This window comes from Colletotrichum fioriniae (assembly GCF_027942845.1).
Source record: "Colletotrichum fioriniae strain IMI 355084 chromosome Unknown scaffold_20, whole genome shotgun sequence".
In the NCBI taxonomy this organism is placed as follows: Eukaryota; Fungi; Ascomycota; class Sordariomycetes; order Glomerellales; family Glomerellaceae; genus Colletotrichum; species Colletotrichum fioriniae.
In genome coordinates this window covers 473051-496906 of record NW_027076856.1, presented here as the reverse complement: position 1 = coordinate 496906, position 23856 = coordinate 473051, and the positions used below count along the sequence as shown (strand labels likewise).

The 23856-nt window shown below is 48.3% G+C and overlaps 5 protein-coding genes across 5 annotated transcripts; 3 read left to right on the top strand and 2 right to left on the bottom strand.

Annotated features, from left to right (window-relative positions):
• Positions 1–1232: 1232 nt before the first annotated feature.
• Positions 1233–1897, top strand: N0V96_012059 (uncharacterized protein; the record flags this gene model as incomplete). The annotated part of the gene is made up of 4 exons (XM_065759485.1): positions 1233–1396; positions 1550–1652; positions 1714–1812; positions 1877–1897. The coding sequence occupies 4 exons, from the start codon at positions 1233–1235 to the stop codon at positions 1895–1897; spliced, it is 387 nt and encodes a 128-aa protein (XP_065611939.1).
• A 502-nt stretch (positions 1898–2399) lies between these two features.
• On the bottom strand, positions 2400–3302 carry N0V96_012058 (uncharacterized protein; the record flags this gene model as incomplete). Its single annotated transcript, XM_053197173.1, has 1 exon — positions 2400–3302. The coding sequence occupies one exon, from the start codon at positions 3300–3302 to the stop codon at positions 2400–2402; it is 903 nt and encodes a 300-aa protein (XP_053045480.1).
• A 3684-nt stretch (positions 3303–6986) lies between these two features.
• N0V96_012057 (uncharacterized protein) lies at positions 6987–7511 on the top strand (the record flags this gene model as incomplete). Its single annotated transcript, XM_065759484.1, has 2 exons — positions 6987–7181; positions 7248–7511. The coding sequence occupies 2 exons, from the start codon at positions 6987–6989 to the stop codon at positions 7509–7511; spliced, it is 459 nt and encodes a 152-aa protein (XP_065611938.1).
• Positions 7512–10727: 3216 nt separating this feature from the next.
• N0V96_012056 (uncharacterized protein) lies at positions 10728–12638 on the top strand (the record flags this gene model as incomplete). Its single annotated transcript, XM_053197171.1, has 1 exon — positions 10728–12638. One exon carries the CDS (start codon positions 10728–10730, stop codon positions 12636–12638), a length of 1911 nt encoding a protein of 636 aa, XP_053045478.1.
• A 7349-nt stretch (positions 12639–19987) lies between these two features.
• N0V96_012055 (uncharacterized protein) lies at positions 19988–20958 on the bottom strand (the record flags this gene model as incomplete). Its single annotated transcript, XM_053197170.1, has 3 exons — positions 19988–20207; positions 20269–20443; positions 20505–20958. 3 exons carry the CDS (start codon positions 20956–20958, stop codon positions 19988–19990), a joined length of 849 nt encoding a protein of 282 aa, XP_053045477.1.
• Positions 20959–23856: the final 2898 nt, after the last annotated feature.

Here is a 23856-nt window from a genome sequence, read left to right as displayed (position 1 = left end):
CCTAACCCTAACCCTAACCCTAACCTCTAACCCTAACCCTAACCCTAACCCTAACCCTGGAATCGTAATATAATCTCTTATCCTTTTTATTTTATAGTAATAAATTAAGTATAATATTATTAAATATCGTTAATTATTATAAAATATATTATTATAGTTATTACTAAACTCTATAAGTTAAGAATACGACTTAGTTAGCTATAACGAGCTAGTCCGTATTTATATACCCTATCGTTTAATGACTATTAAAAAATCGACTAAAAAATAAATTAATATTAAAACGACTATATTTATAAAAGAATACAATATTATTAATATTAATTAACTCGTAATTAATCCTTTAATAAGCTTACCTATTTTTAACTCCCCGTAATAAATATAATACTTAAAATACTAATTATTAATAAACGTTAATTATAATTATTATAACCCCTATATCTTACTAATATTAAAAAAATTTTTATATAAAATTAATTGTCGGTAGGCTGTTGATGTAAATAATGACTGCTAGGGCACAATTAGCCTTCCTCTATAGCACAATAAACTTTGCCACGTTAACTTCACCCAAGGGGAGAGGTCAGTATACAATGAAATGCGGCAGCGAGCCATTGCAAAAATCGAAGAAGCGCTGCTACAGGATTCCGGGCTTGAAACATCAAACGTCTCCATATACCACAATGCCCTGCAGCAAATCGAGTCGTTGCGACTTTTTTGCAACCTAGGACTCGGGTACCACAGCAGGCATGAAAAAGTTACTCATTACTCGACCGAGAACTACCAGGACTGGACCCTTCACGCCCAGCAGCTCCTCAATTTGCAGTGGCAAAAGGGTCCGATTGTCTGTCTGTGGTGTTCTTCGACGCTCGACACGGACCAGACTATGACGAGCCATTCCGATGCCGCACAAGCTGGTCCTCGATACTCTCGATGTTTACAATTCTCTTGTAGCGACTGTGTGAAGAGATCCAGTCGAGCCGGTCGGACTTTGGCATGCGGCCACCAACCGCCGTGCCCCGTGGCTCCGGTTTCCACCAGTCACAGTGCCCTTGAAGAGATTCCAATATCGACTCCCCCCGACGCAATGTCAGGAGCTGGCTTGCCATCCAAGGTGAAAGCACTAGTTGCGGATCTGAACCGTCAACCGCCGGGCGTTAAGAGGTATGCTCTTTCGTGCACTCCATAGGTCGGAAATCCTGCTAAATGCTTCTAGCATCGTTTTTTCAACCTGGAAGATGACGCTTGACGTCGTTGAGCGGGCCTTGAACGAAGCAGGGAAGGCCAGCGTCCGATTTGACGGCAATGTACCTCAAAAAGATAGGCAGCCGCTGGTTGAGAAGTTCAGAAACGACCCGGGTGTCTCAGTCATGCTGTTGACGCTTTCATGCGGCGCAGTCGGGTGCGGAGCCCCTTTCAGCCATCCAATGATTTTCACTAACTGGATGCTCGTAGACTCACACTGACTGTCGCGTCTCGAGTCTATCTCAGGGAGCCTCACTGGTAAGAACCATGGTAAAATTTGGGCTCGGCAATCTCACAACTTTGCGTGTAGGAACCCAAACCTCGAGGAGCAAGCGCTCGCTCGCGTGCACCGCATCGGGCAGACCCGCGAAGTGACAACAGTGCGTCTGTATGTGCGGGACTCTTTCGAAGAGGTAAGCTGATGCTGCAGTCACAGATGGAAGGGGGGGGCGGGTTGATACTGACATCGTCTAGCAAGTAATGGAAGTGCAAAAGTCAAAGAAGCAGCTCGCTGGCCTGCTACTTTCGCCTCACGACGGCGGCCAGTCGGATGATAGCTTGAGCGGCCTCCAGGTAAGCGACTCAGGGAGGAGCATTCGGCTTGATTTGATGTTGCGAACTGACCAACCTGCTGCAGAAATTGAGGTCTCTTCTCTGAGAGCTGCTATATTATAATCTCTGGGACTAGTTACTAGGGGCGGTTCTTGATAGTGGCGGTTAACAGATATAGTGTGTTGTGAGCTTAGGGTATGTCTAAACTTAATGATTGTATCCTAGACAATATAGTGATTTTGCCTCCCTTATAAAACTTATACATATCCCCTTGTTATTTCAACAATGCTTAAAAGTAAAAAAATAAATAAAAATTCATAATCAAATTGCTTAATAATTAAAAAAAAAATTATAAGTAGTTTTTTTATAAAAATATCTTATAATAAATAAACATATTGTTTTAACTATAAAAAAACGTTGTTCCACGTTGAACAAATTTCCTTCTTTACTAATTTCAAATAATTTACATACGAATAAGGATTACTAATTCTAGTATCTTTTATTAAATCTCAATATAATAAACACTACTAACACGATGCTGGGCTTATATTATATAGAACACATTACTAACGACCCCGAGAAGAAAGTTCTGCTTGCACTAATCGAACTTAGGTCTTATATAAACAGTTAAGACGAATACCAGTGGCAAAGTAAGGTCCGATAATTGGGATAAAGTCGGCGACAAAAGCAGAAACAGACTGGGCCTTAGAGCAACCACCGGTACCAATACCCTGTGAAGAGATTCTGGCCTGGTACGCATCAGCACGAAGCGACCCGTCACGGTTATAGACGTTCATGCGGATGATGCTTGGGAGCCAAGTACCCCATTTGAGACCAGTGCACTCCATGCCCGATAACGGACAGTCCTTGTTGTACGGGCAAGGCTTGCCCGATCTTCCTCCACATGCCGAGTCGGCTTTGTTTGGGGTTCCCTCTTGCCAGGTGAAGCCGTAGCAGCCGTTGTACACGGTATAACCGTTGTGCTTTCCAATGCCATTGGCTGTCTGCCACATGGAGTGGATCAGGGCGTCGCGCATCGACCAACCGCTGAGACGACCTACGGCTCCCCACTGACCGTCGAGGATAAATCTAGTGGTCACGCCGCCGTTTCCACCGTAGGGGCTGTTGCAGAACTTGCTCCATGCGTTGCGGGTGATGTCTGAGAGACCGCCCCTGTCGTCGCTGGAGTCGTACATGCGCGTCCAGAGCATGTAGAAGGTGTCGACATCACCGACGTTGACGAGGTTGTCAGTGTACATGCCGTGGACCTGGTAAATCCAGCTGTCTCTGGCTTCGAGGGCCTCAGTTTCATTATGGACAGAAGCAGCAGCGGCTTCCTGACGGGCAGCTTCTGCTTTGATGGCTTGGAGCCAGTGCTCACCGTCAGCGTCGTAAATGTTGGCGAAACCTTCAGGCTGTCGAAGCTCTTTAGATGGCTGAGCTTCGGTTGGAAGGGAGAAGACAAGAGGAAGGCTTGCGAGGAGGACAAGCGACGCTGAGGCGAACATCATAATGATCAAGTTGAAAGGCTTAAATGCTTGAACAAGTGAGGCTGTGATGAGAATATCAAGATGTCTGCGGTGTTCAATGGTCTATATATATCCATCTACATTATATCCCACCTCCCACGCGACAGTATCACCAGTCCTACGCGTATTTGATAGTCATTATCATCTTCATGATAGGCATTATTCATACTATCACCAGGCTAAGCTTGTCCTGATCATGCACCTGACTCAACTCAGAAGCTGAATGGAGACGATCGTCAAAGGTTGTACTAAAGAGATAACATAACTTCACGAGCCACTCTGATAAGGAAAGCGTTTGCGCGAGTATCCTCAATCCGAACAAGCAAGTTCTTCTGGAACTATTCCCGCAGCGAGTCAGCACCCAGTATAAACACTATGTCACCAAAGCTTGTGGCTTCAAGTTTCATATCTTTCCACAACTCAGGTTTCAATGTCGACGAGTCACCGCATATCTTTTCGTATATAAGGTTCATACCATTTGTGGAGCTAATAGATAGAGACTCGGCAAACCAATTATGATTGTGAAATGTCTGTTTAAACTTCAGGTCACTTTCCAATTTCTATTGGTAAGGGATCCATCCTTCGATTAAACATTCTAGAAGTTGGCAGGGTTCAGCTGTGCCTTAGCGGCGGCTTTGCCGACAATGCGGCGTTGGGGACTTCGGCAGTCGAGAGGAGCTAAGCCTTTTGAGGGGAGCTGAAATTAAAGGAATGGCTAGACGAGATTGGGTCTTATGATAAGCTAGCGGGATAACGATTTGAGCTTAAATAGGCTAGATCTGGGAGTGGAGAGATTCTGATACTTGAAAACAGTTGATATAATTAATTCTTTCTTGAAAGAGGAATGATCTGGGTTTGCAATCCTGTCTGGAAATCGATTCTCTCGTCCTTTATGCACACTAATATCATGCGTTTCTCAACACTCCTGTCACTCGTTACCCTTGCTGCTCCCACACAATGCGTCAAACTCCGTAGAATAGAGTTCACTGTCCTGATATCTTCAAGACCAGCGCTTATCTTGTTTACAGCGGACGGTTGTAAAGAATGTGACAGAGTGCAAGGAGTCCTAGACGGGGTGTCTGCAGCGCTCACCAAGACCGCCATTGCTTCTGTCAACTGCAACGAGGAGCCGACTGTGTGCGATGACTCTCAGGTCTTTACTGTCCCCACGTTGAAGTTTACAACCGGCAACAAGGAGTTAATCACTTACAAAGAAGCTTTAGACGCGTCATCGTGAGTTTCGTCGGTTTTTCTGTATTGCTTGTGGGTCATTGATCATCGTTGCAGGGTTGTGAAATATATTGAGCGACAATCAGGTTCTCCAGTTAAGGGTCTTACCGAAGAGAACCATCTCGATTTCGCGCGCTCATCTCGAGTCACAGTCGTTGCCTTTCTTGGCTCGGATCATCAATCCGAGCTCAAGACCTTTGACACTGTTGCTGCTAAGTGGCGAGCGCATTACAGTTTTGGCATCGTTCATAGCCTTGAAAAAGACAGGAAGGGCCCTTCCATCGCGGTCTATACCCAAGAGGAAGAGAATCCAGTTTACTACCGCGGGCAATTCACCGTCGCAGCTGTTCAGGCCTTCTTGCGGGATGCAACCCAGCCGCTGATTCGCGAATACGATCCTGTCGTTCATGAAGAAGCCAAAAAGGTAGGCCATTCTTCCCTAACGTTTGATATCGACTAACCGTTCAAGTATGGGAAACCATTGGCCCAAATATTCGTCAGCAAGCGGGATGATCGTGCTGAGATCGTCAAGGCACTGGCTCCTCTTGCAAAGAAGTACAAGGATCAACTCACCTTCTTGTCAGTTCTTGCGCCAGATTACCCCAAAATATGTGAGCAGATGCATCTTAGCAAGAATATCAAGCGTGGGTTCGCCATCGCAAGTCAACAAGAGAGAGCATATCCTATGTCTGAAGAAGTGTTCAACGCCAAGAGGGTCGCTAAACATGTCTCTGCTTACATGGCTGGTTCATTGAAACCTACCATCAAGTCAGAACCAGTGCCTGAAGCGTCAAAGTCGCACCCATTTTTGACAACGCTAGTTGGCAGTACTTTTGAGGACTTAGCTTATGACAAGTCTAAAGATGTCTTGGTTGAATTCTACGTGCCATGGTGTCAATACTGTACCGAGTAAGTTGATCATATCTGTACGCCATCGAATGCAGTACTAACAAGCCAAACAGTCTGCACACTCCAATGAATGAGCTTGGTTTCAAATACACCAAGCTTGGGCTGTCGGACAAAGCTGCCCTAGCAACTATCAATGTCGACGCGAATGATGTGCCAATCGAAATAGCATCATATCCATCAATCAGGCTATATCGCGCCGGTTCGAATGAGATTGTAACTTTCCAGGGCAACTTCACTGAGATGTTGACAGTGGAACAGCTGGATGCTTTTGTTTCACAGAGTGGAAGTCATGGAGTTAGTGTATTTAGTCAGAGCGAAGCCCATGACGAGCTATAGTATTAAGATAAAGAATTATACCGAGGAGCTCATACGCAAAACTTTAGCATGATCTGTTACTTGCGGACTTTTCAATCCTCGATGTTGATATGACTGCCTTGCGGGTGACTATCAGTTACCCGATGCTGCAAAACTTGTACAACAGCGGCCAGCTGAGTGGCTGTGCCAGGCCACAGCGTGGGTCATTCAGTGAGGGGCATCTCACGGTCTTCTCCACAAGCACATTCAGATGAATGTTTGCTGCATAGCTCTAACGAATCTGAACTCTCTATTTCCTTCATATTGTTCTCAGACTGTTTAATGTGGACTTTGAGACCCAAAGCTGAGGCCGAGTCCTCCAGGCGTCACTCAAAAGATCGTTGCCATGGCTTCGAAGCTCCAACAGCACTGAGAACCCGTTCATTGCTAAATCGGGTACTATACCAACTTCTTACAATTTTATTGAACTCACGTACTTTCTTACATGTAGCCAAGTAACTATATGCGAAGTTTCGCGATAAGCCTTTTACCAATCATCTTTAGACCTTACCAACTGATATTGAAGTATACAGAGGAATCGTTCCCGGCGCTCAAGTTCTATAGAATCACATGTCCGTGGTCTTTTAAGCAATCGATTAGTCTTTAAACGGGATAGAAATACAAGAGTTCCTCTGCCTTTTTTAGTCGACTTGGAACGGGGACTTTTTGATGAAAGGTTGCTAGGAAACTGAGAAGTTCGCGCATGTGTCAAGCACCGGGGCCGGGTACTACTTATTGTGCCACGGCTGTCACCTTGTAAATAACCGCTGATCAATGTCTGAAGCGTGAAAGAGAGGTTCACTGCGACTATCGAGGTTGCTCTTGGGGTCAAAAACGACCTCGCAGTTCCGTCAGGCGCGTTCGAGGAATTTAACTAGGAAGACAGTTGTAGACTCGCCGGAGCTATCTAACTCCAGATCGGATAATTAGAGTTGCCTACTTTATGATGCTGTATATTTTCTTCGCGATAAGAGGGTAAATCACATTCCGATTCAGCTATAGGCAGGTACGGTTTATAGAAGCACAAACTCACGCTTCCAACTTATAGCGTAAAGCTTGCAAGTCAAAGCGTCCGCAGGGGCTTTAACCTCGAGGTTTCCAGACATTTACTACGCGGATGGTCGTTGCTGTCCTGGCATACCTTGGACTGGAACCCCGCTCCATCTTGCAGCCATGGCCGGTAGTGCTGGAATCACCCAACTGATAGTGCGACAGGTTTTGGAAGCCAATGCAAGCGCGGACTCCTTTGGCAATGTGGCTGATGGCCACTGGTACTCATCATCGTCGAAAGATGGTCCTACGGCGTTGCATAACGCTGTGAGCACGAACTGTGGTGCCGAGACACTATGTGAATTGACAAAAGAGAAGGTTGGAAATTGCCTCTATGTTGATTGAGCGTGATGCCAGCGTTGAAGGGTGGTGAATCGCTTCCAGCTTCGAGACATTGCGAAGTTTGAGGACTTTCCGCAGTTGTGGGATACGCTGAGAGAAGGCATAGCAATCATTGACAAAAGGGGAGTCACTGATGAAGAGTCGAACACCGAGGAAGATGATGTCACTAACGAGGAAGATTTCACTAATGAAAAGGTTGCCACTCACAAAGAGGAGGTCATTAGCGAAGAGAAGGTGATTGGCGAAGAGGAAGTCACTGACGAGGAGGAGGCTAATAACCAGGAGTGGATCATCGATGATGAGTAGTATTACAGCCAGCTAGTCGTAAGAGTGTGTTAACAGAAGTTGAGGCTGCGAGAACTTACAACAGTCCTAGTCGATGTCATTATCCGATGACATAATCGATGATTATTACAAATCGCGGTGGGATAGCTTCCTAAAAGCCATGTCTGCATCTCGCGGCGTTTGGTAAGGCTTTGGTAATTATTCATAGTCTTGTCAAGAGATTCGAAGTTCGATAGCTGAAAGCGATTATAAGATCCGATACCAAAATAATTGCTGAAGAAGCTATGGGAAGTCAGTCTCTAGTCTACCACCCGCGAGGGGCCGATTGAACACAATACGTCTCATTGGTTGCATACAGTCGCACAAAGCTTTGCATGCCTGGCAGATATGGCGGGCATGTTCTGAACTTGTGTCGGGGTTCGTACGGTCTCCCATCCCATGTGTGCAGAAGTCTCCCGAGCCGGGTTCGATAAGGGTCATTAGGCAAAGCGCCGTCACTCACATTTTCAGGTTGGCTTTCACTAGTAAGATTATATGGTGAACGAACGCCATGGAACGAGTCGCAAGCATGCGTCGTGGCTCCAAGCTCTTCCCGCCGACCATGTTGCTACTGCAGGGTTGTGGCTCAGAAGACCACACTACAGACGATAGAAGACATGAGTGAAAATACTACACGGGATCCAATTTCGTTGCCATCCAGATGAACTGTCCCAATTCGTCGTGGTTCAGACACCAATTTTCGAAATTCGCCACCCAACCCTCAAGAGGTAAGGTGTCTTCCGCACGCTGGGCGTACTCCCGAAGATGAGAAACTTTAAGGTTATCTTTGAAGTCCCGTTGCGATAGTTGTTCAAGATATTGTTGCTGCCATTCGATATTTGCCTTAGCTAGCCAGAGGCTGCGTGTGCTCGGGAGGTGTACAGTTCTGCACGTCGCCCCACCATGCCCGGAAGAAGGACATATTGCTATGCTGAGGAGCTCATTTAATGCGTAGCAAAAGCATATTAGTCTAGGTAGAGGTAATGGTTTGTCAATAGAGAGCACATTCATTCGGCCATAAGGTATGTATATGACTAACCTCCCTACGCTTTCGTTAATGATCCATTCGTGCCGGTTGGGAATGCTATGATGCTGCGTATAATTGGCTTCATCTCGAGCCTGCATCATTGTATAAGTCATAGTCTATAGATTCAAGCAAGCGTTGAAGTGAAGTCAGCGATGAACGTGCATGAAACCTGCCGCGCAACAGAGACATACGCCCAAGGTAACAGTGATTGATCTGAGATAGTGCTCCGGGATAGATGCGACATCTTCGACATGGAGTATGGTATACAACGTGACGGCTTGTACGGCAGCAATTAATTTCTTCCTATCGTAAGACTCATGCTTTGCAATGATTGTGATTAGTGTCTGAAAACCTTTTCTGGTGCCATGACCCATCTTCGATGAATGAGATGCAACCTACCTCGTGAAAAAGCTTTTGCTGCTCCATGTAGATGGTCTTCCATGCAAAAGATCTGTCTCCAAGACCGTCTCTGGGAAACATTCGAACTATACTAGCACATGTAGCTAATGGCTGCGGAAGACATTGATGGACTCCAGACTGCTGGCACAGAATCTCGTCGCCAAAGCACGGCGAGCTAATGAAAGGAGGTAGATTGAGATCATTGATCAGCATTGCAGGATACTTCCGCATATTTCCCAGCATCATTTTCGAGGTGAGCGAGGCTTCCGTAGTTTTGTGTCTACGCGGCCGAAGTAGGTGGGTGACGTCGACAAGCATGCTGAGCTCAAAATTGGCTCTGATCGAGATTTGTGTGTTGATGTCGGCAATTATATTGGTAACAATGTCAGGACTCATGTCGGCTATCGGATCCGTGGGTGTCAACCTCGGACAGTTGCTCAGGACATCATCGGTCCAAGACGTGTCATTGATAGTGTTCGCAGACTCGGCAGCCCATTCAAAATCTCCGATATCACCAATGGTATCGGTGGCCTCGAAAACGCGAGCTACTTGGCGATCATTAAGCTCCCTTATACTAGTTGCAATCGCCGTCTCAACGCTTGGAATATTTTGCGGCGATACTCCAAAAATATTTCCAGTAGTGCACAACTGTGGACTCCGAAGTTGTCGACAATCCTTTTCAAGGTAAAAAGTCGTCTTGGACATAGGGGAGTAGCAGCAGGGCCAATTCCGTTGCTCACACCGGGAGCAGCGGGGCTGTTTCCGGTCACAGGCTAGTTTCGACGACCTACATTGGTGACAAGACTTTCGACGGAAGTTGGGCATCCTCACGCTGGGCCTGGTGGTGCCTCAAATCGTTTGGCGTCGGGATGACGAGACTGGTTAAACGAAAATCTGCCACAAGACAAGAACAGGATTGGCAATCTAGGCGCGGCTCGTCACGTGCGCTATCCCGTGATTCTAGAGGTAGCTCCCTATACCCTTCGGTTTTGTTGATTCTCTTCATCAGGCCAATGAAAGCTACTTTATCCCACTCCATATGTCCATTGCTGCGTATAATACCTTGAGTCGTAACAAAATCAATCGTCACCGGCGCGTTTATCTGAGGCGTGTTGGAATATTTCACCCAGAAAAACTGGGCTAGTCCGCAAATGCCGCCCATGTTCGCTTTGGCAAAACCGCTGCCACCATTTACTGCCCGCTCCGGCTAGAAAGGACACACCATAGATCCAGACCCAACTTACTAAACATGTTGAGATATAGGTCGAGCTACTTTCCACCGCACAAGGTTATCGGAACATCACAAAGGGGAAGACTTCCCCTCGTCGTGCGCAGTCCGGCAGGTGGGTTCAATCTCGGCTTTTCGCCACATATGATTGGTCCTGCTTGAATCGAAAATCCGACTGCGACAACTTGCTGCACAGACTCTCGGCTTTTCAAAGAGCGATATGCTTGTTCGGCTGCGCGAGGAGCCAGATCTCCTTGGGTTGCGTGGATACTGATAACTTGTCATATGGCTAAAGCACAGCTGTAAATGGAGTTAAGGGAGCACATTAACGTTTCACCCGCAATATCATCAGCTCCGAGTTCCCGTGGAAGTTCCCGTGGAAGAGAGCACTAAAGTCCGCATGGAAGCTTATAAGAGAAGCACGAAGTGATGAAATCACAAGAGATCTGGTCTGCATCATCATCCTCGTCCAGAAACAAAAACTTCATATTCCTTCAAACGTAGTCTAGAATTTATCTACATCTTCTCGGCCCTACAGTTCACGATGACTGCTATCAACTCAATTACCACCAAATACAAAACTGAGCGAGATAAGAGATTCATCGCCATCTCTGGCAATCAAGGAGAGCGCATCAACTTTAGGACTAGTTCCTTGATGAATGACTTTTGTCGTGACCCTTGGGCCGACTACGACACCCTCGCCAAGGAACCTCCGCCTTTGAGTGATGGCTCCGAGACCCGTTTCCTGATCCTTGGTGCCGGCCATAACGGCATTCTTTTTGCCTACCAGTTGGTCGCGGCTGGATTCAATCCGGCCGACATTGTCATCATAGACGAGGCCGGCGGCTTTGGCGGCACCTGGTACTGGAATCGCTACCCGGGCCTGACCTGCGATGTTGAGGGCTATTGCTACTTGCCACTCCTGGAGGAGACAGGATTCGTTCCGAAGCATCGCTACTCGAAGGGTCAAGAGATCCGTCAGAACGTTGAGCAGATCGCAAAAAAGTATGGAATTAAGGGTATGTTCTGTACCAAGGCAAAGAGCGCTCAGTGGGACGACGGCCAGAAGCGTTGGATTGTCACAATGAGCCGCAACATGGGCCCGAAATATCAGCATCTCAATGGCGATTTCGTCGTCCGGACACAATTTCTCATGCCCGCTGGCGGCCTCTTCTACTCGCCTAGCGCACCTGATGCTCCTGGTCTCAGCGTATTCGTGAAGAATCGGGAAATCTTCCACACGGCTCGTTGGAACTACGAATACACCGGCGGATCTCAGACCCAACCTGAATTGGTTAACCTCAAAAACAAGAGAGTGGGTATCATTGGTACCGGCGCGACGGCTGTCCAGGCTGTCCCCGAGCTGGCCAAATGGTCGAAGCACCTCTATGTGTTCCAACGCACGCCCTCATACTGCGGACCAAGAAAGCAAGTCGAGACGACCCCGGAAAGCTGGGACATTGTAGCTGGCCGGCCAGGCTGGCAGGCTAATCGGATGAGAAACCTCAACAAGTTTCTTAACGACCACCCAGAGGTAGCTCCTGTCGATGACCTCCTCAAAGACGGATGGAGTAATGCACGCACTTTCGCTGGACTCATTGGGAGCCCCCGGGCGAAAGATATCACCCCCGAAAACGTCCCTCAGCATCTCCAGCGGATGCTGGAACTCGACGCGGGGATCTCAACTGAGCTCCGCAAGCACGTCGAGCGTGAGGTGGACGACCCGGAACTAGCTGAAAAGCTGAAGGCCTGGTACCCCGGCTGGTGCAAGCGTCCGACATTCCACCAAGATTACCTCAAGTCTTTCAACCGTCCCAACGTCACACTCGTTGACACTGATGGTCAGGGTATCTCTGGCTATACTGAGAAAGGTGTTTTGGTCGGTAAGGGCGACTTGGTCAAAGAGTACGAGGTTGACGTTCTCGTACTTGCGACAGGTTTCGCAACGACGACTGCCGTCGATGGAGACCCAGCCCAAGTACTCAACATGCCAATCCGGGGCCGCAACGGTCGCGATCTGACGGAGAAATGGCAAAGCGACAAATTCGCCACCTTCATGGGCGTGGCTACACACGACTTTCCCAACCTACTCTTCTTTACCGCGAAGGGTGCCACCTCCTCGGCAAACACGACCTACCCGTACACGGTGGGATGCAGATTGGTCGCTCACATCGCCAAGACTGCCTGCGATCATGCTTCCGATATCAATAGGGTTGAAGTCGAGGTCAGCGAGGAGGCGGAGCAAAGTTATACGGAGAGCTTGAAGCCTTACGCTCCGTGGTATGCCCCTGTAGCATCCTGCACCCCAACGTACTTTATGGACTACAAGGATCCCAAGAAAGAGCAGAAGACGAAGGAGCCCTCTGTTGGCTTTAGTATGGGGGCTGTGGCTTTTGAACAAGTTGTGGACAAGTGGGCGGATGGCAGCTTGAAAGGATTTGTAGTGCAAGGCTGAGAGTATACCGTATTTTGCTCAGAGCCCAAGATCGATATATATTGTAACTTCATTGCATGGACATATGGACTGATTAATCGTGGACAACGAGAAAGTAGAATGTAGAACCAAGGGATCTAGGTGCTTACAGAAGTAGACAGCTAGATGGTCGCAGCGCTCTAAGAAGCTTTCCTCAAATGAGAGGTGCAGCGTGCCTATGATGCAAATAAGTAATAAGACTAATGATTAGCAGTGATGATGTTGTACGTCTTATTTACAAAGTTTCAAAGAACGAATGAAGTCTAGCAATTCTTTGGACCTATAAGATGTTAGTTCATCTGATCGAGGGAGTAAATGAATATTCGTTCAGCTTATAACTTCTTTTTGATTTGACCTTGGTGTGTCTTGATATGCTTTGACTACCGTGATTCAACTAGGAGTCTTTTACCATGCATTAGTTCCCTCCCTACTAAAGGATTCTTCACACAATCGCAATTTATCTGCACATACTTAAAAGATTATCATTTATTAAAAGGCTATAGATGCCAGAGGAAAAAGAGAAAGGTAGATTAGCACGGTGAGTACTATCATTAAAGCATAATGCTTAATCCTCAAGACAATGCTTTGTATTGTTCCAGTTTCACACCTCTGAATCGCCATAAGGTACATAGGAAACACTTAATAGCATTATCTGCGGTACTCGTCATTGCTGGGACGGCGCGTGACGCTGGCGTTTCTACGTAAGTACGCCTAGCTTGGAGTGAGGACAGCATAAGACGATCTTAGGGTAAGAAACAAGATTCCTCCTTCTTGCGACTCACAGAGGTTATTACAATATTGCTACTGCGATCGCGGTGCAGGAGAAGCACAATTGGGGTCCCTCGGAATCGAAACGATCTTCCCAATTATAAGATCTTCCCTGTAACAGGTCAAAATTAACCTTTCTTCCGCGTCGATCGTAACCCGCAAAGAAAGTTCATGGATGAGCTTGATCTTACAGTGCGCTTAAATAACTGTCCTTATTGTTAGGACATGCTTCGAGTCTGGAGCGATGATCCAATCGCGCGGGCCGCAGCGACACAAGACATCGAAGCACCCAATGGACTTTAAGCATAGCTGAAACATCAAGTCAGGCCAACATTGTGAATGTTCGGATGAAACAGCCCCCCCAAGCGCGCCAACTATCAATACTGGTGCAGTGAGTGGCAATCCAAAACAACACTTGTCACAGGCGAGTTTGCGCACAGCCCTCTCCAGAAGATATCAGCAGGAAACTAGTGCACGGATAGTTCAACCAGCTGAATAAAGATAGAGAGTTTTCCTTGCAAATAAGGCCGGCGTCGAACACTGAAGCTCCATCTGACCACCAAGCTATCTGCATGCAACATCACACCCAGAATGTCTTCAACCCCCGAATATCAGCCATTTCTCAAATACTCGGACGACCCAACGACCGAAGAGCCAACATCACCAAGCCGGCCATCAACCCGGCGGAAGACGCTTTTTTCCCATATTCTTGTACTCATAGGCACATCGCTAGTATGGATACTGGTCTTCTTTCTCTTCTTTCCGACACCAGCCGCGACGACTGCGTCCCAAGACGCTGCACTTTCCCAGTCATCAGCTTCGTACGGAACTGGCCAACGACACAACATAACCACTGGTAGAAAAAGAATCTCATGCGGCAACACAACAAAAGAGGCAAGGGCCAAAGGCTGCAAATATGATGTCCTGTTGAATCACTGGGTCCCGGCTCAGTGCTTTGACAAGGACTCGGTCGACGAATATCAAGAAGATGCTAGCTGGGGTGCGTTTGCGGATAAAAACATGACGCAGCAGTTGACCATTGATGAAATGTCTGAAAGAGACTTTTACTGGACTTCAATTCGAGACCATATCAACCACTGCGCTATCATGTGGCGACGCCAATTTTACGCTCTTTACGACGAGCGAGCTGCAATTGACACCATCGTCACTAGCCCTGGGCACACTGAGCACTGCTCACAATATCTCATGGACGCCGTGGACTCGAAATGGAAGGAACCAACGAAGACAATGAGAGGGTTCGCGGGGTGCTGGGTACGCGAAACATAAGTAGTGCTTAATGCGACATACCAATCAAATACCAACTTCAAGCAGGCTAGGGTCACCATGTGATTTTGGAGGTTGAACGATGGCAGTGAATAATTGTGCTATGTCACATTCGTCTGGTTTCATGGGTTTAGCAAACCCACAACGTGCGTTGTGCATTAGCCTCAGTATTTCTCGAAGAGCCCCCGAGGTTTGGTTAAACCTCAGGTGGGAGACATGTGTGCAGACATTGCTACTTAGAATAGTCCCAAAACATGCAAAACATGATATCTATTATGTAGTATTCTTTCGACAACTCCTATCGACGCAAAAGTACCCGCCAGTGTTCAGAACCAAGCCGCTGGTGAGTGGTCTTGAGAGTCTTGCAAGCTGCCTGGTGAACAGCTTGTAAGACTTGGAGGACTTTCTGGTCTTGAAATGTGTTTCGCTTATTACGATAGCCTAAGTAGTATATACGTGGTTCACTTGTTCTGCCTCGGCGTTCAGGCTCTCATGCAAACTTGAATGCAGTATGATTATTGCCAACAGAATTCCAGTGGCATTTATTACCGTTAATCATGTTCGTTCCATCAGCTCCTACTCTGTTTCCCAATAAGGTTGTAAAGCATTGCCCAGGCAGCATCGACACTCTCTGGAATAGCCACATGAACTATAAAATCTTTCCCCTTGGGCCCATAGCCCTCTCCGTCATCCCTGAGGCGAGGAATCTCCCCCATGAGTAAGTCAACAAATCGGCCTATGCTCCACATGCCACCTAATGTCTTAGAGGCGCACTCCTCGTCATCAAATACAAGTTGAGCCATGACATCCTTCTCGACGATGATCTTCGATGTGTCGATGAATCTTACTTGAGGGGTGAACGTGGGCCAGCTCTTCATTTGGGGCAACACGGCACTTTGTCCCTCATATGCCCTTTGGAAGGTAGCTACCGTTCGCCTTGACATTGTTGGGTCTTGCACTATGACAATAGACCTCGGTGAGTAGACCCCACAGGCCTCGAGGACTCGTTTTGACTCGGCTGCATTCCCTCCACAATTTGTAGAACGGTCTTCGACTACGACCAAAAATTTGTTCGTATCATTTGGTTGAATTTTTGCTTCCACAGTTCCGACGTCGTGGGTCTGGACTCCGTACCAGCGCTCAGCTATGAGCTGCAGTACTCGCGATTCGGCCTTTCCTTGCACTTCATCGGCAAGCACGTTGTAGACCGGATGCTTCTTGATCGCTTCATATAGAAATGGCGTCGAGTGACCGATGCCGCCACACAAGACCAGAACGGTGTTTCTTCCCTCTCTAAACACCAGGATTAGTACTTGGTCAAGAAGATGTACTCAATCGCACACAATCGTGGCATTTATATACTTGGAAATTTGCTCGCTTAACTCTAATCCATTCGTAGTCACAGCCGAGAACACCACGTCCGCAAGTGACAATACCGAAGAGGTACAAAAAACGATAACATCGGTCGCTTGGTGCTGTTCTAGGCTGCTCAGGGCAGTAGGGTCCGGGAGAGAACGAAAGAACTGGTTGAGACCTTTCACATCTCTGATCTCCTCATTTGATAGAAAAGAGGACAGTGTATTGATTGCGCAAGCAGCGTTGGCCATTGAAACGAATTAACAGGCATTGGGCATGCTGAAAGGAAAAGAGAAACGCGCGCATCAAAGCCACAACGTACTACCTGAGGTAATGAGGGGGTGACGGAATTATCAGCTGCTTACGTAAGTAAATTTCCACCCAACTCCAGGTGCTGGCAATATTAGGTGTCTCCATACTTGATGGTCATTGACGAAACTTCATAATCGGTCGACTTGAGCTTTAAAATGATAAAACCGCCTCGGGAATAGCACATAGGACTTTATGCTGTGAATGACAGTCCGGAAAACCTTTGGAGATAATCAAAACTAAGAAACGCCCCCAAGCTAAGCTTATTTCCATACATTTTTACTTCACATTCAGGACGGAAGGATTGACGAAGATGACACCCAAATAGTGGTGCCATCAGTTCGCCTTGCAGTGCCTCACTGTGGTACAATATAATGCGACAGAACGAATACCTCGCCGACCGACAGGAGTATGCTTGAGCATACTGCCTCATGCTGTAACATGAGTCTCCCCTGCGGAATTTGACAAAAATGGCTGCGGAGTTGATCTTACCAGCCTGGTTTTGGAACCCAGCAACTCCGCAGGTCACTAATCATCTGGGCTTTTTCATACATGTACACTATATACAACTCCGCCAAGCACTTCATTGTGATGGTAGCTTATTTTTGCCAAGGGGTCCCTTTTAAAGTATGACACAAGCGTTTCACCGCGTGGTGGCAGTTGAGCTTACATGGACCAGTCTGGGTGAACAATTATCAGACATGTAAGGTAAGGTACGGAGTGATAGTGAGGCCATGATATGCTTCTCCGCGGCATTAACAACTCCGCTCCACGAAGGCTTTGGTCTAGTTTAAAACGAAGTACATTTTGCTCAAATCAGTCGAGACTACTGCTTTACCTACGTCTACCTCTCGATATATAGAGTCTCTTTGAAACTGGTACGCACTCCAAATTAGCACTGCAGTCTTTATCAACCTTCTTCGCCATGGCCTCCTCTCCGCCGATCCAAAACCGCGCAGTCTTTCTCCAGAATGTGGAAGGCATGCCAAACCTTAGGGCAGAAATGCAAATTCGCCCGATCCCTGAAGCGACTCCCGGAAGTGTCGTTATCCGCGTTCTGGCTGCGACTGTCAGAGCCAACTCGCCGAGAGTCTATCGGGACCCGAAGAGCGGACATCCCCTGCCTTTTCCCTTCGTCCCAGGGCATACCGCTATTGGAAGGGTGTCTAAGATCTCTTCAGATGTCACCATCCTCAAGGAAGACCAGCTTGTTTTCTTTGATCCTTACATTCAGGCACGCGATGGGGGTGGGTTTTATGTCTCAGCCATGATGGAAGGGTTTACTCCTGAAAGCTTCAAACTGTCTCGCGGAGATTGGCGGGATGGAACATACGCAGACTACGCCAAACTACCGATTGAGAATTGTCATGTTCTTGACGAGAGCCGCTTACTGGGGGATAAGAGCCATGGTGGACTGGGATATACTATACTGGACTTGACACATCTGTTTAGCATGCTTGTTCCTTTTGGGGGGCTATCGGATATCGATATCAAACCAGGAGATACCATCCTCATCGCCCCAGCAACTGGTCGACACGGATCCGCTGCGGTACACCTCGCCATAGCATTGGGTGCAAGCGTTGTGGCTGTTGGCCGCAACCACAACATTCTCTCTAAGCTTGCCGCAATGAACCCACGCATCTCGTTCGCGACCATCACCGGAGATACTGCACGGGACGCCGACACTATACGCAGTGCGTGTGGTGGTCTAGCTGACGCGTTCTGGGACATGTCACCGGCCACGGCTGCATCCTCATCTCACTTTAAGAGCTGCCTTGAGGCACTCAGGATCGGGGCGCGCGTTAGTCTCAGTGGCGGTGCCCCGCCTGATGTGAACTTTGGCTACGTTGACATACTCTTTCGCGCGCTCACAGTCAAAGGCACGATGATGAGTACTCCAGAACAAACGAAGCGACTCATAAAACTTGTGGAAAGCGGTGTCTTGCCCCTTGGGGACAGGGCTGGCATGGGCCCAGTCAGAACGTTTTCGTTGGATGCTTGGGAAGAGGCTTGGGATGCTGCAAATCAGAGGAGAGAACCCGGGGAAATTGTTATTACCCCTCAGGCACCGAGATAGATTGATACAAGATGCATTGTATGCGTTGGCAGATACAAATGCCTCTTATCATGTTTATAGTTCCCAGTTCGTTGTCAGTATGTTATTTTTGTGACTTCTGACATAGTGTCGACTTTCACCAGTTGCCAGTAGTATCTACTCACAAAATGACATGCTTCAGGTACTTACCAGAGAGTGCCGTTGAGCTTTTCTGATTCTCTTGTGCCTTAAAGAGGTAACTGAGGAAGCTCATTCATTGATGCTCACCATGAGTCAATTTGAATAAGTATATCAGTTCAAGCATTTCGTGAAGGAAACCTAGCGCTTGAACCTCGGATCTCGTCTGCGCCAAGTCCGCCAGCGACGTCCGCGATCGCTCCGTCGCAACCCGCGGCCGTCGACCGGGGCTATAGGGGCATCCCACAGGCTTGATTAATCATATCCCACCGGCTGCAACGGACTTCAAAAGAGAAAATCTACCGGCGCACATACGCAATATGTTTTCAGGGAGATATTGATCTCTTTGATCTAATCAAAGCATTGTCCCCTCAAGTTAAACTCAACCTCATCTCAAATCTTTCACTGCCGACCGTTCCGGCACTATGGCACAGGACAAGACGAAGGAAGTTGTGAGAGTGATCGACGCACCAATCGCCGACATTTGGGCAATAATTGCAGCCTTTGGTTCTGAGAGGCTTTGGTTTCCCAACGTGATCAAGTCCAGTCTTGAGGGATTCGGTATTGGATCAGTTCGCACAATGACTTTCAACAACGGTCATGTGGTTCATGAGCGATTGGAGATAGCCGATCCTGAGACACACACCATCGCCTACCTAATTCTTGACGGCGTCCCAAACACGACGAACCCCCGCGGAACGCTGCGATTGACAGCCATCAGCGAGGACAAAACACAATTCAGTTGGTCGGGCGCATCTGAATGGACAGAGCCAAGCTTCAAGCCGGTTCTTGCCGAAATGTTGGAGGAGATGTTCAACGGGTGCATGGATGCTATTGAGTCGATTTTTAGGTAGCTCGGAGGAAAGCCGTGCATGATTTAATTATTAAACACCTATGAGTACATTAAAATATAAGGGTTCTAGGCGAATGAGCGTTCTGGACTGAAAAAGTAGAGAGGCACGGTATTGAAGGGTACTCCTCCAATAAATTACTATTGTGCCCACTGCCCATTGTCCGTTTAATACCTTCGGTTTAACGATGCCTGGCGTCCGATGCAACATTCCTTACGTCGAAATGTGGATTGTTGACAAATGAACCAAGTTCTTTACTTGTCGACGGGGGTTTCGATGGCTAATTGTTCGATTGGCCTAGTCTTTGCGCCCGCCCTTTTTGCCCTTCTTGCACGGACTTTCGTCCACGGGATCTGCGACTGAACCCAAGTTTAGCGACTTTCATGTCTCACTTGGCATTGCTTGTTATAAGAACATCGTTTCCAAACTTCGAAAGCTTAGCACCTTCGTTGGTCAAGTTTTTGACTTGCTAATAGTTCCCACTGAAACAACAAGAAAATATGTTCAATTGCGAAGATCGTCTAGTGAATCTAGTTCGTACCTTGACCACTCTCGATAATCTTCTTGAGGCTCTCATATGCATTCTCCAACAAGTTCATTTCACCAGGGCTGTTCTGGGTATAGCGGGCGTTGTACTTCATGATGCTCTTCGTCTTCAGGTAGGTCGCAATGTCGAGGGGAATCGGGCTTCCAACAACGTTCCACGCAATCGACTCGGTACAAGGAGGGGTTGTAAGAGAGCCTGTGTATCTTTGGTACAAGTTAGATTGAAGCTCAGGGAGGGCTATAAGGGTCGGTGGATTGAACATACTGGTAGATGGTGTTCTTTGAGATATGCTCAGCGAGGCTGGTAAAGTCCAGAGGCCCAGTTGCAGCGTGGGATCCGAACTCGGTGACCTTGTCGACGTTCTTGAAGACGGCAGCCAGAAGAGGGTCTGAAGTTTCAGCGACCTCAATGGGGAAGCCAACAACAGCGAGAGAGGAGCCTGGATGACGATTAGCCATGTCCGACAGGATCGCGAGGAGTCAAAGTTAGCAAGCACATACCGTTTCCAATCTCGGCTTCCCAAACAAAGTGAACCTCGAGGGGGAAGTGTTCGCCGTTGATACGGTGCTCGCTAGGGGTGTGGAAGTGGAATTGACGCAAGTTGTAGGTCTTGCCACCATTCTTCATGGTGCCGTTTGCGCGGACCTCGAGGAATCCAGAGAGATTCTCGAGTTCGCCCCCCTCAGGGTGCTGGTCCGGGCTGAAGGTGATAGTAGAGCCTTGAACCTGCTTGGTGTTTGACTCTTGAACGTTGATGGGAGACTGGCTTCTGCCAAGAGCACAGGCAGAGTTATTGGAGCTGATGGAGTGCCAATTGAGAGGGCCATTCAGACCATCGAATCCGAACGTACCATCAGCTCTTTTGAAAAGTTGATCCTTCTTGAAAAGGCTAGTTCCATGGTGGCAGAAGGCGGCGACTGCAGGCATGAGGGAGAGTAGAGTGGCAGACTTCATGGTGAGAATAGAGATTGTGCAGGAGGAGCGATCGTAAGGCAGAGTATGATAAAAGAGTGACTGGTTCTCGATGAGAATGAGATGAGATGTGAGTGACTCTTTGAAACATCAGATTAGACAGCGGCAGATCTAAAGGTAAATATACGCCAGTACTGCAGAGTGGTAGTTAATCGTAAGGAGCGGGAAGCTATGACAATGAGATGCGATATTAAATTTCATGGAGCCATGATGGCACCAATCTGCGTAGAAAGCAACGTCTTGGCAGGTTTACCTGGTCAAGACGCAAGAAATCCAAGCCCCTTTGAGGATTTGGCAGGCTTCTGCCAGCTATCTGCTTGAGGATGGAAGGGGCGGACCTCTTTGCGAACACGTGCTTGGCAATGATCAATCGCGGACGGAACCAGGGGGGATACTGGCAGGGATAAGAGTCAGGACATGGGAAACACATCACGAGAACGGAAGGGGGGCCTCTCCACGTCCAGATGAAGCCAGGTCCAAGAGAAGCACCGCGAACGCTGCCGCGAAGACCACTGGAGAAGGACGCCGAAAGATTGCCCGGTATAGGTTGTCATCAAAAAGTCAAACTGGCGAGCGCTTGGCGCAGGGCGTCGTAATGCCAGTGGAGGTAGCACGGCGTTATCCCGCGTGAACACCACATCCCGCGATATTGAGCAGACATGTTAGTCTTGGCCAAATGGTAGATGGTGAAGGTTAGCCAAGAAAAAGAGTGATGAGAGGACCCTCCAAGGGCTCCAACTCAACAATGCTAGAGACTCAGCTTTGGCGTCGAATACAGAACGTCGAGGAAGCCCATTCGGCGCCGACGCATGTCCGTGAGCGGCTGACTCGCCTTACCGGTGGCCACATCTTCATTAACCTCTGTCAGCCGTGTTCAAGAATAGCCGCCGCTCGCTGGGGTAGGCTCAGGCAAGTGTTCCTTAGTGATGAAATCGTCCGAACTCGCTGTAGCGGACTTGCGAACACCGCACATGGCAGAGAAGGAGTAGGGCGGAGAAGATGGGACTGGAATTCGGAAGATGTGACGAGCACGAGCAGCTGCCAGCCCGTGACAGTGGTGGGGTTACTAATTAGGACCGTCGGTGATGCGACGATGCTGACGCCAAGGTTTAGGGGGCAGGGTTACGGGTTTCCAAAGCGCGCGCCTTACTCGGTGCGGTAAATGTAGAGAGGCCCATCGTGAGTTGAGGTGAGGGCTAAGCGGTCGGCGTAGACGCATGTAAACTGAGCTCTGCCTGGTTGATGCTGGTCAAGATAAAGTTTAGGGCCCAGAGCAACTATGCGCCTGGGTCATTGTGGCTCTTTTGATTGGAGCCTACGCCGCAAGAGATGAACCCGCAGGTCGGTCTATGGCGAGCCAAGAGTCTCCAAGACTGAAGGGGGAGGGGTTCGCTCGTGGACGTGCCCAGAATGCATTTTTGACACACAGCCACGTTGCCTTGCGACTTTACTCTTGTGTACTGTGTAGGCAGTTTTGGATGGACATTGCACCACGCCCTACGGATAGACTATAGCATTTTGGGCCTTAGCATACCGGTGTCCTGGTTCGGCAAACGTAGGCGAAGACTGAAACTCGCTTTGCCCGCCATGTGTACAGCATAGTTATCCGTACGGAGAACCTGCGGTCCTGTGCTTGAGCCTGGAGCGCAAGACCATGATGTTGACTGTTGCCAAGGCCATCGCAACCCATCTTGGTCCATCTTAACAGCCACGAATGGTCTGTCTTGGCAATTGAATAGCTGCAGCGTTTTCTCGATGGCCCAGGAAAAGTCCAAGACTTGTCCAAGACCTCCCAAGACCTCCCAAGACCCGGGGACATAATCGACATTCTTCATCGGGCATGGCGGCGCCGTTTCTCCGTGGGTTGGAGCGGGCGTACCGACACCTTGGAACAGGAACCGGGTGGCACATCTGAGCACTGACATGCGCCAGCGGCTTGTGTCTCACTCTTGTATAGCGCCTGGGGGCCGCCTGGGATTCTCGTATCCGCTCATTGGTTCGTTGTTGGATCCTCGTCTTCCCCTGATGCTTGCGGATACCTTCACAAGAGACGAAACTCACTGCTTGCGGCTGTGTATACCTACGTGGTAGGGACTATGTGAAGCAGAATAAACCAAATTGATCAAGAAGATCTCGCTGGCTCCTGATGCGCACGGCTTATCTCTCAGATCAGAAGAAAGAAGAGCAAGCGATCCTTGGGATGGGAAGAAACTTTCATCTACTCCGTCATCAGCCAAGGCTTGCGAAGACCAATATGCAAATGCTTTAGCTAAGTAAAGTAGGTACGCTCCATCTCAAATCTAGGAATACTTGACAATGGCTTCACAGACTCGGACTTACTTTCAGCTTGCACTCATTACAACACTCGATTAGTCTCATCCTCGTTCATCCCATCAATCCATCAACAGCTCTCTCGCTGTTTACGGTACATACAGTCCCAGAATTCCAGAATCCAAAGTCCAAAGAATAGCCTGCCCAGTGCAGCTTGCCGAGATCCCTAGCGTGCAATAACGTTTTTGTCTTGGCACACTAAATTCAGGACTGCGGCACTGCGACAGATGAGGGCCGCCGCGTAATTGGCTGCATTGATCGGCCTTGACTCCAAGGTTTCCGTGCAGGACTCCAGGCGGACCAGGCCCCAAGACCAGGGTACAGCGGGCGGGTGGACCTTCTGAAATCTAGAATTCTGGAGAGAAAAATATCATTCCAATTTTTAATCTCCTCCCACATCTAGGCTTGGCGCGGCGGGCTTCTTCCACTTGGAGAAAGGTCAGGAGGGCAATCATAATCCAGAAACACCTCAAGGCTTCTCAACAGTCATTCACGTTATCCAAAGAGAACAACACAGCTCAGCGGGTTGCAGACTTTGACTAGCCCAGT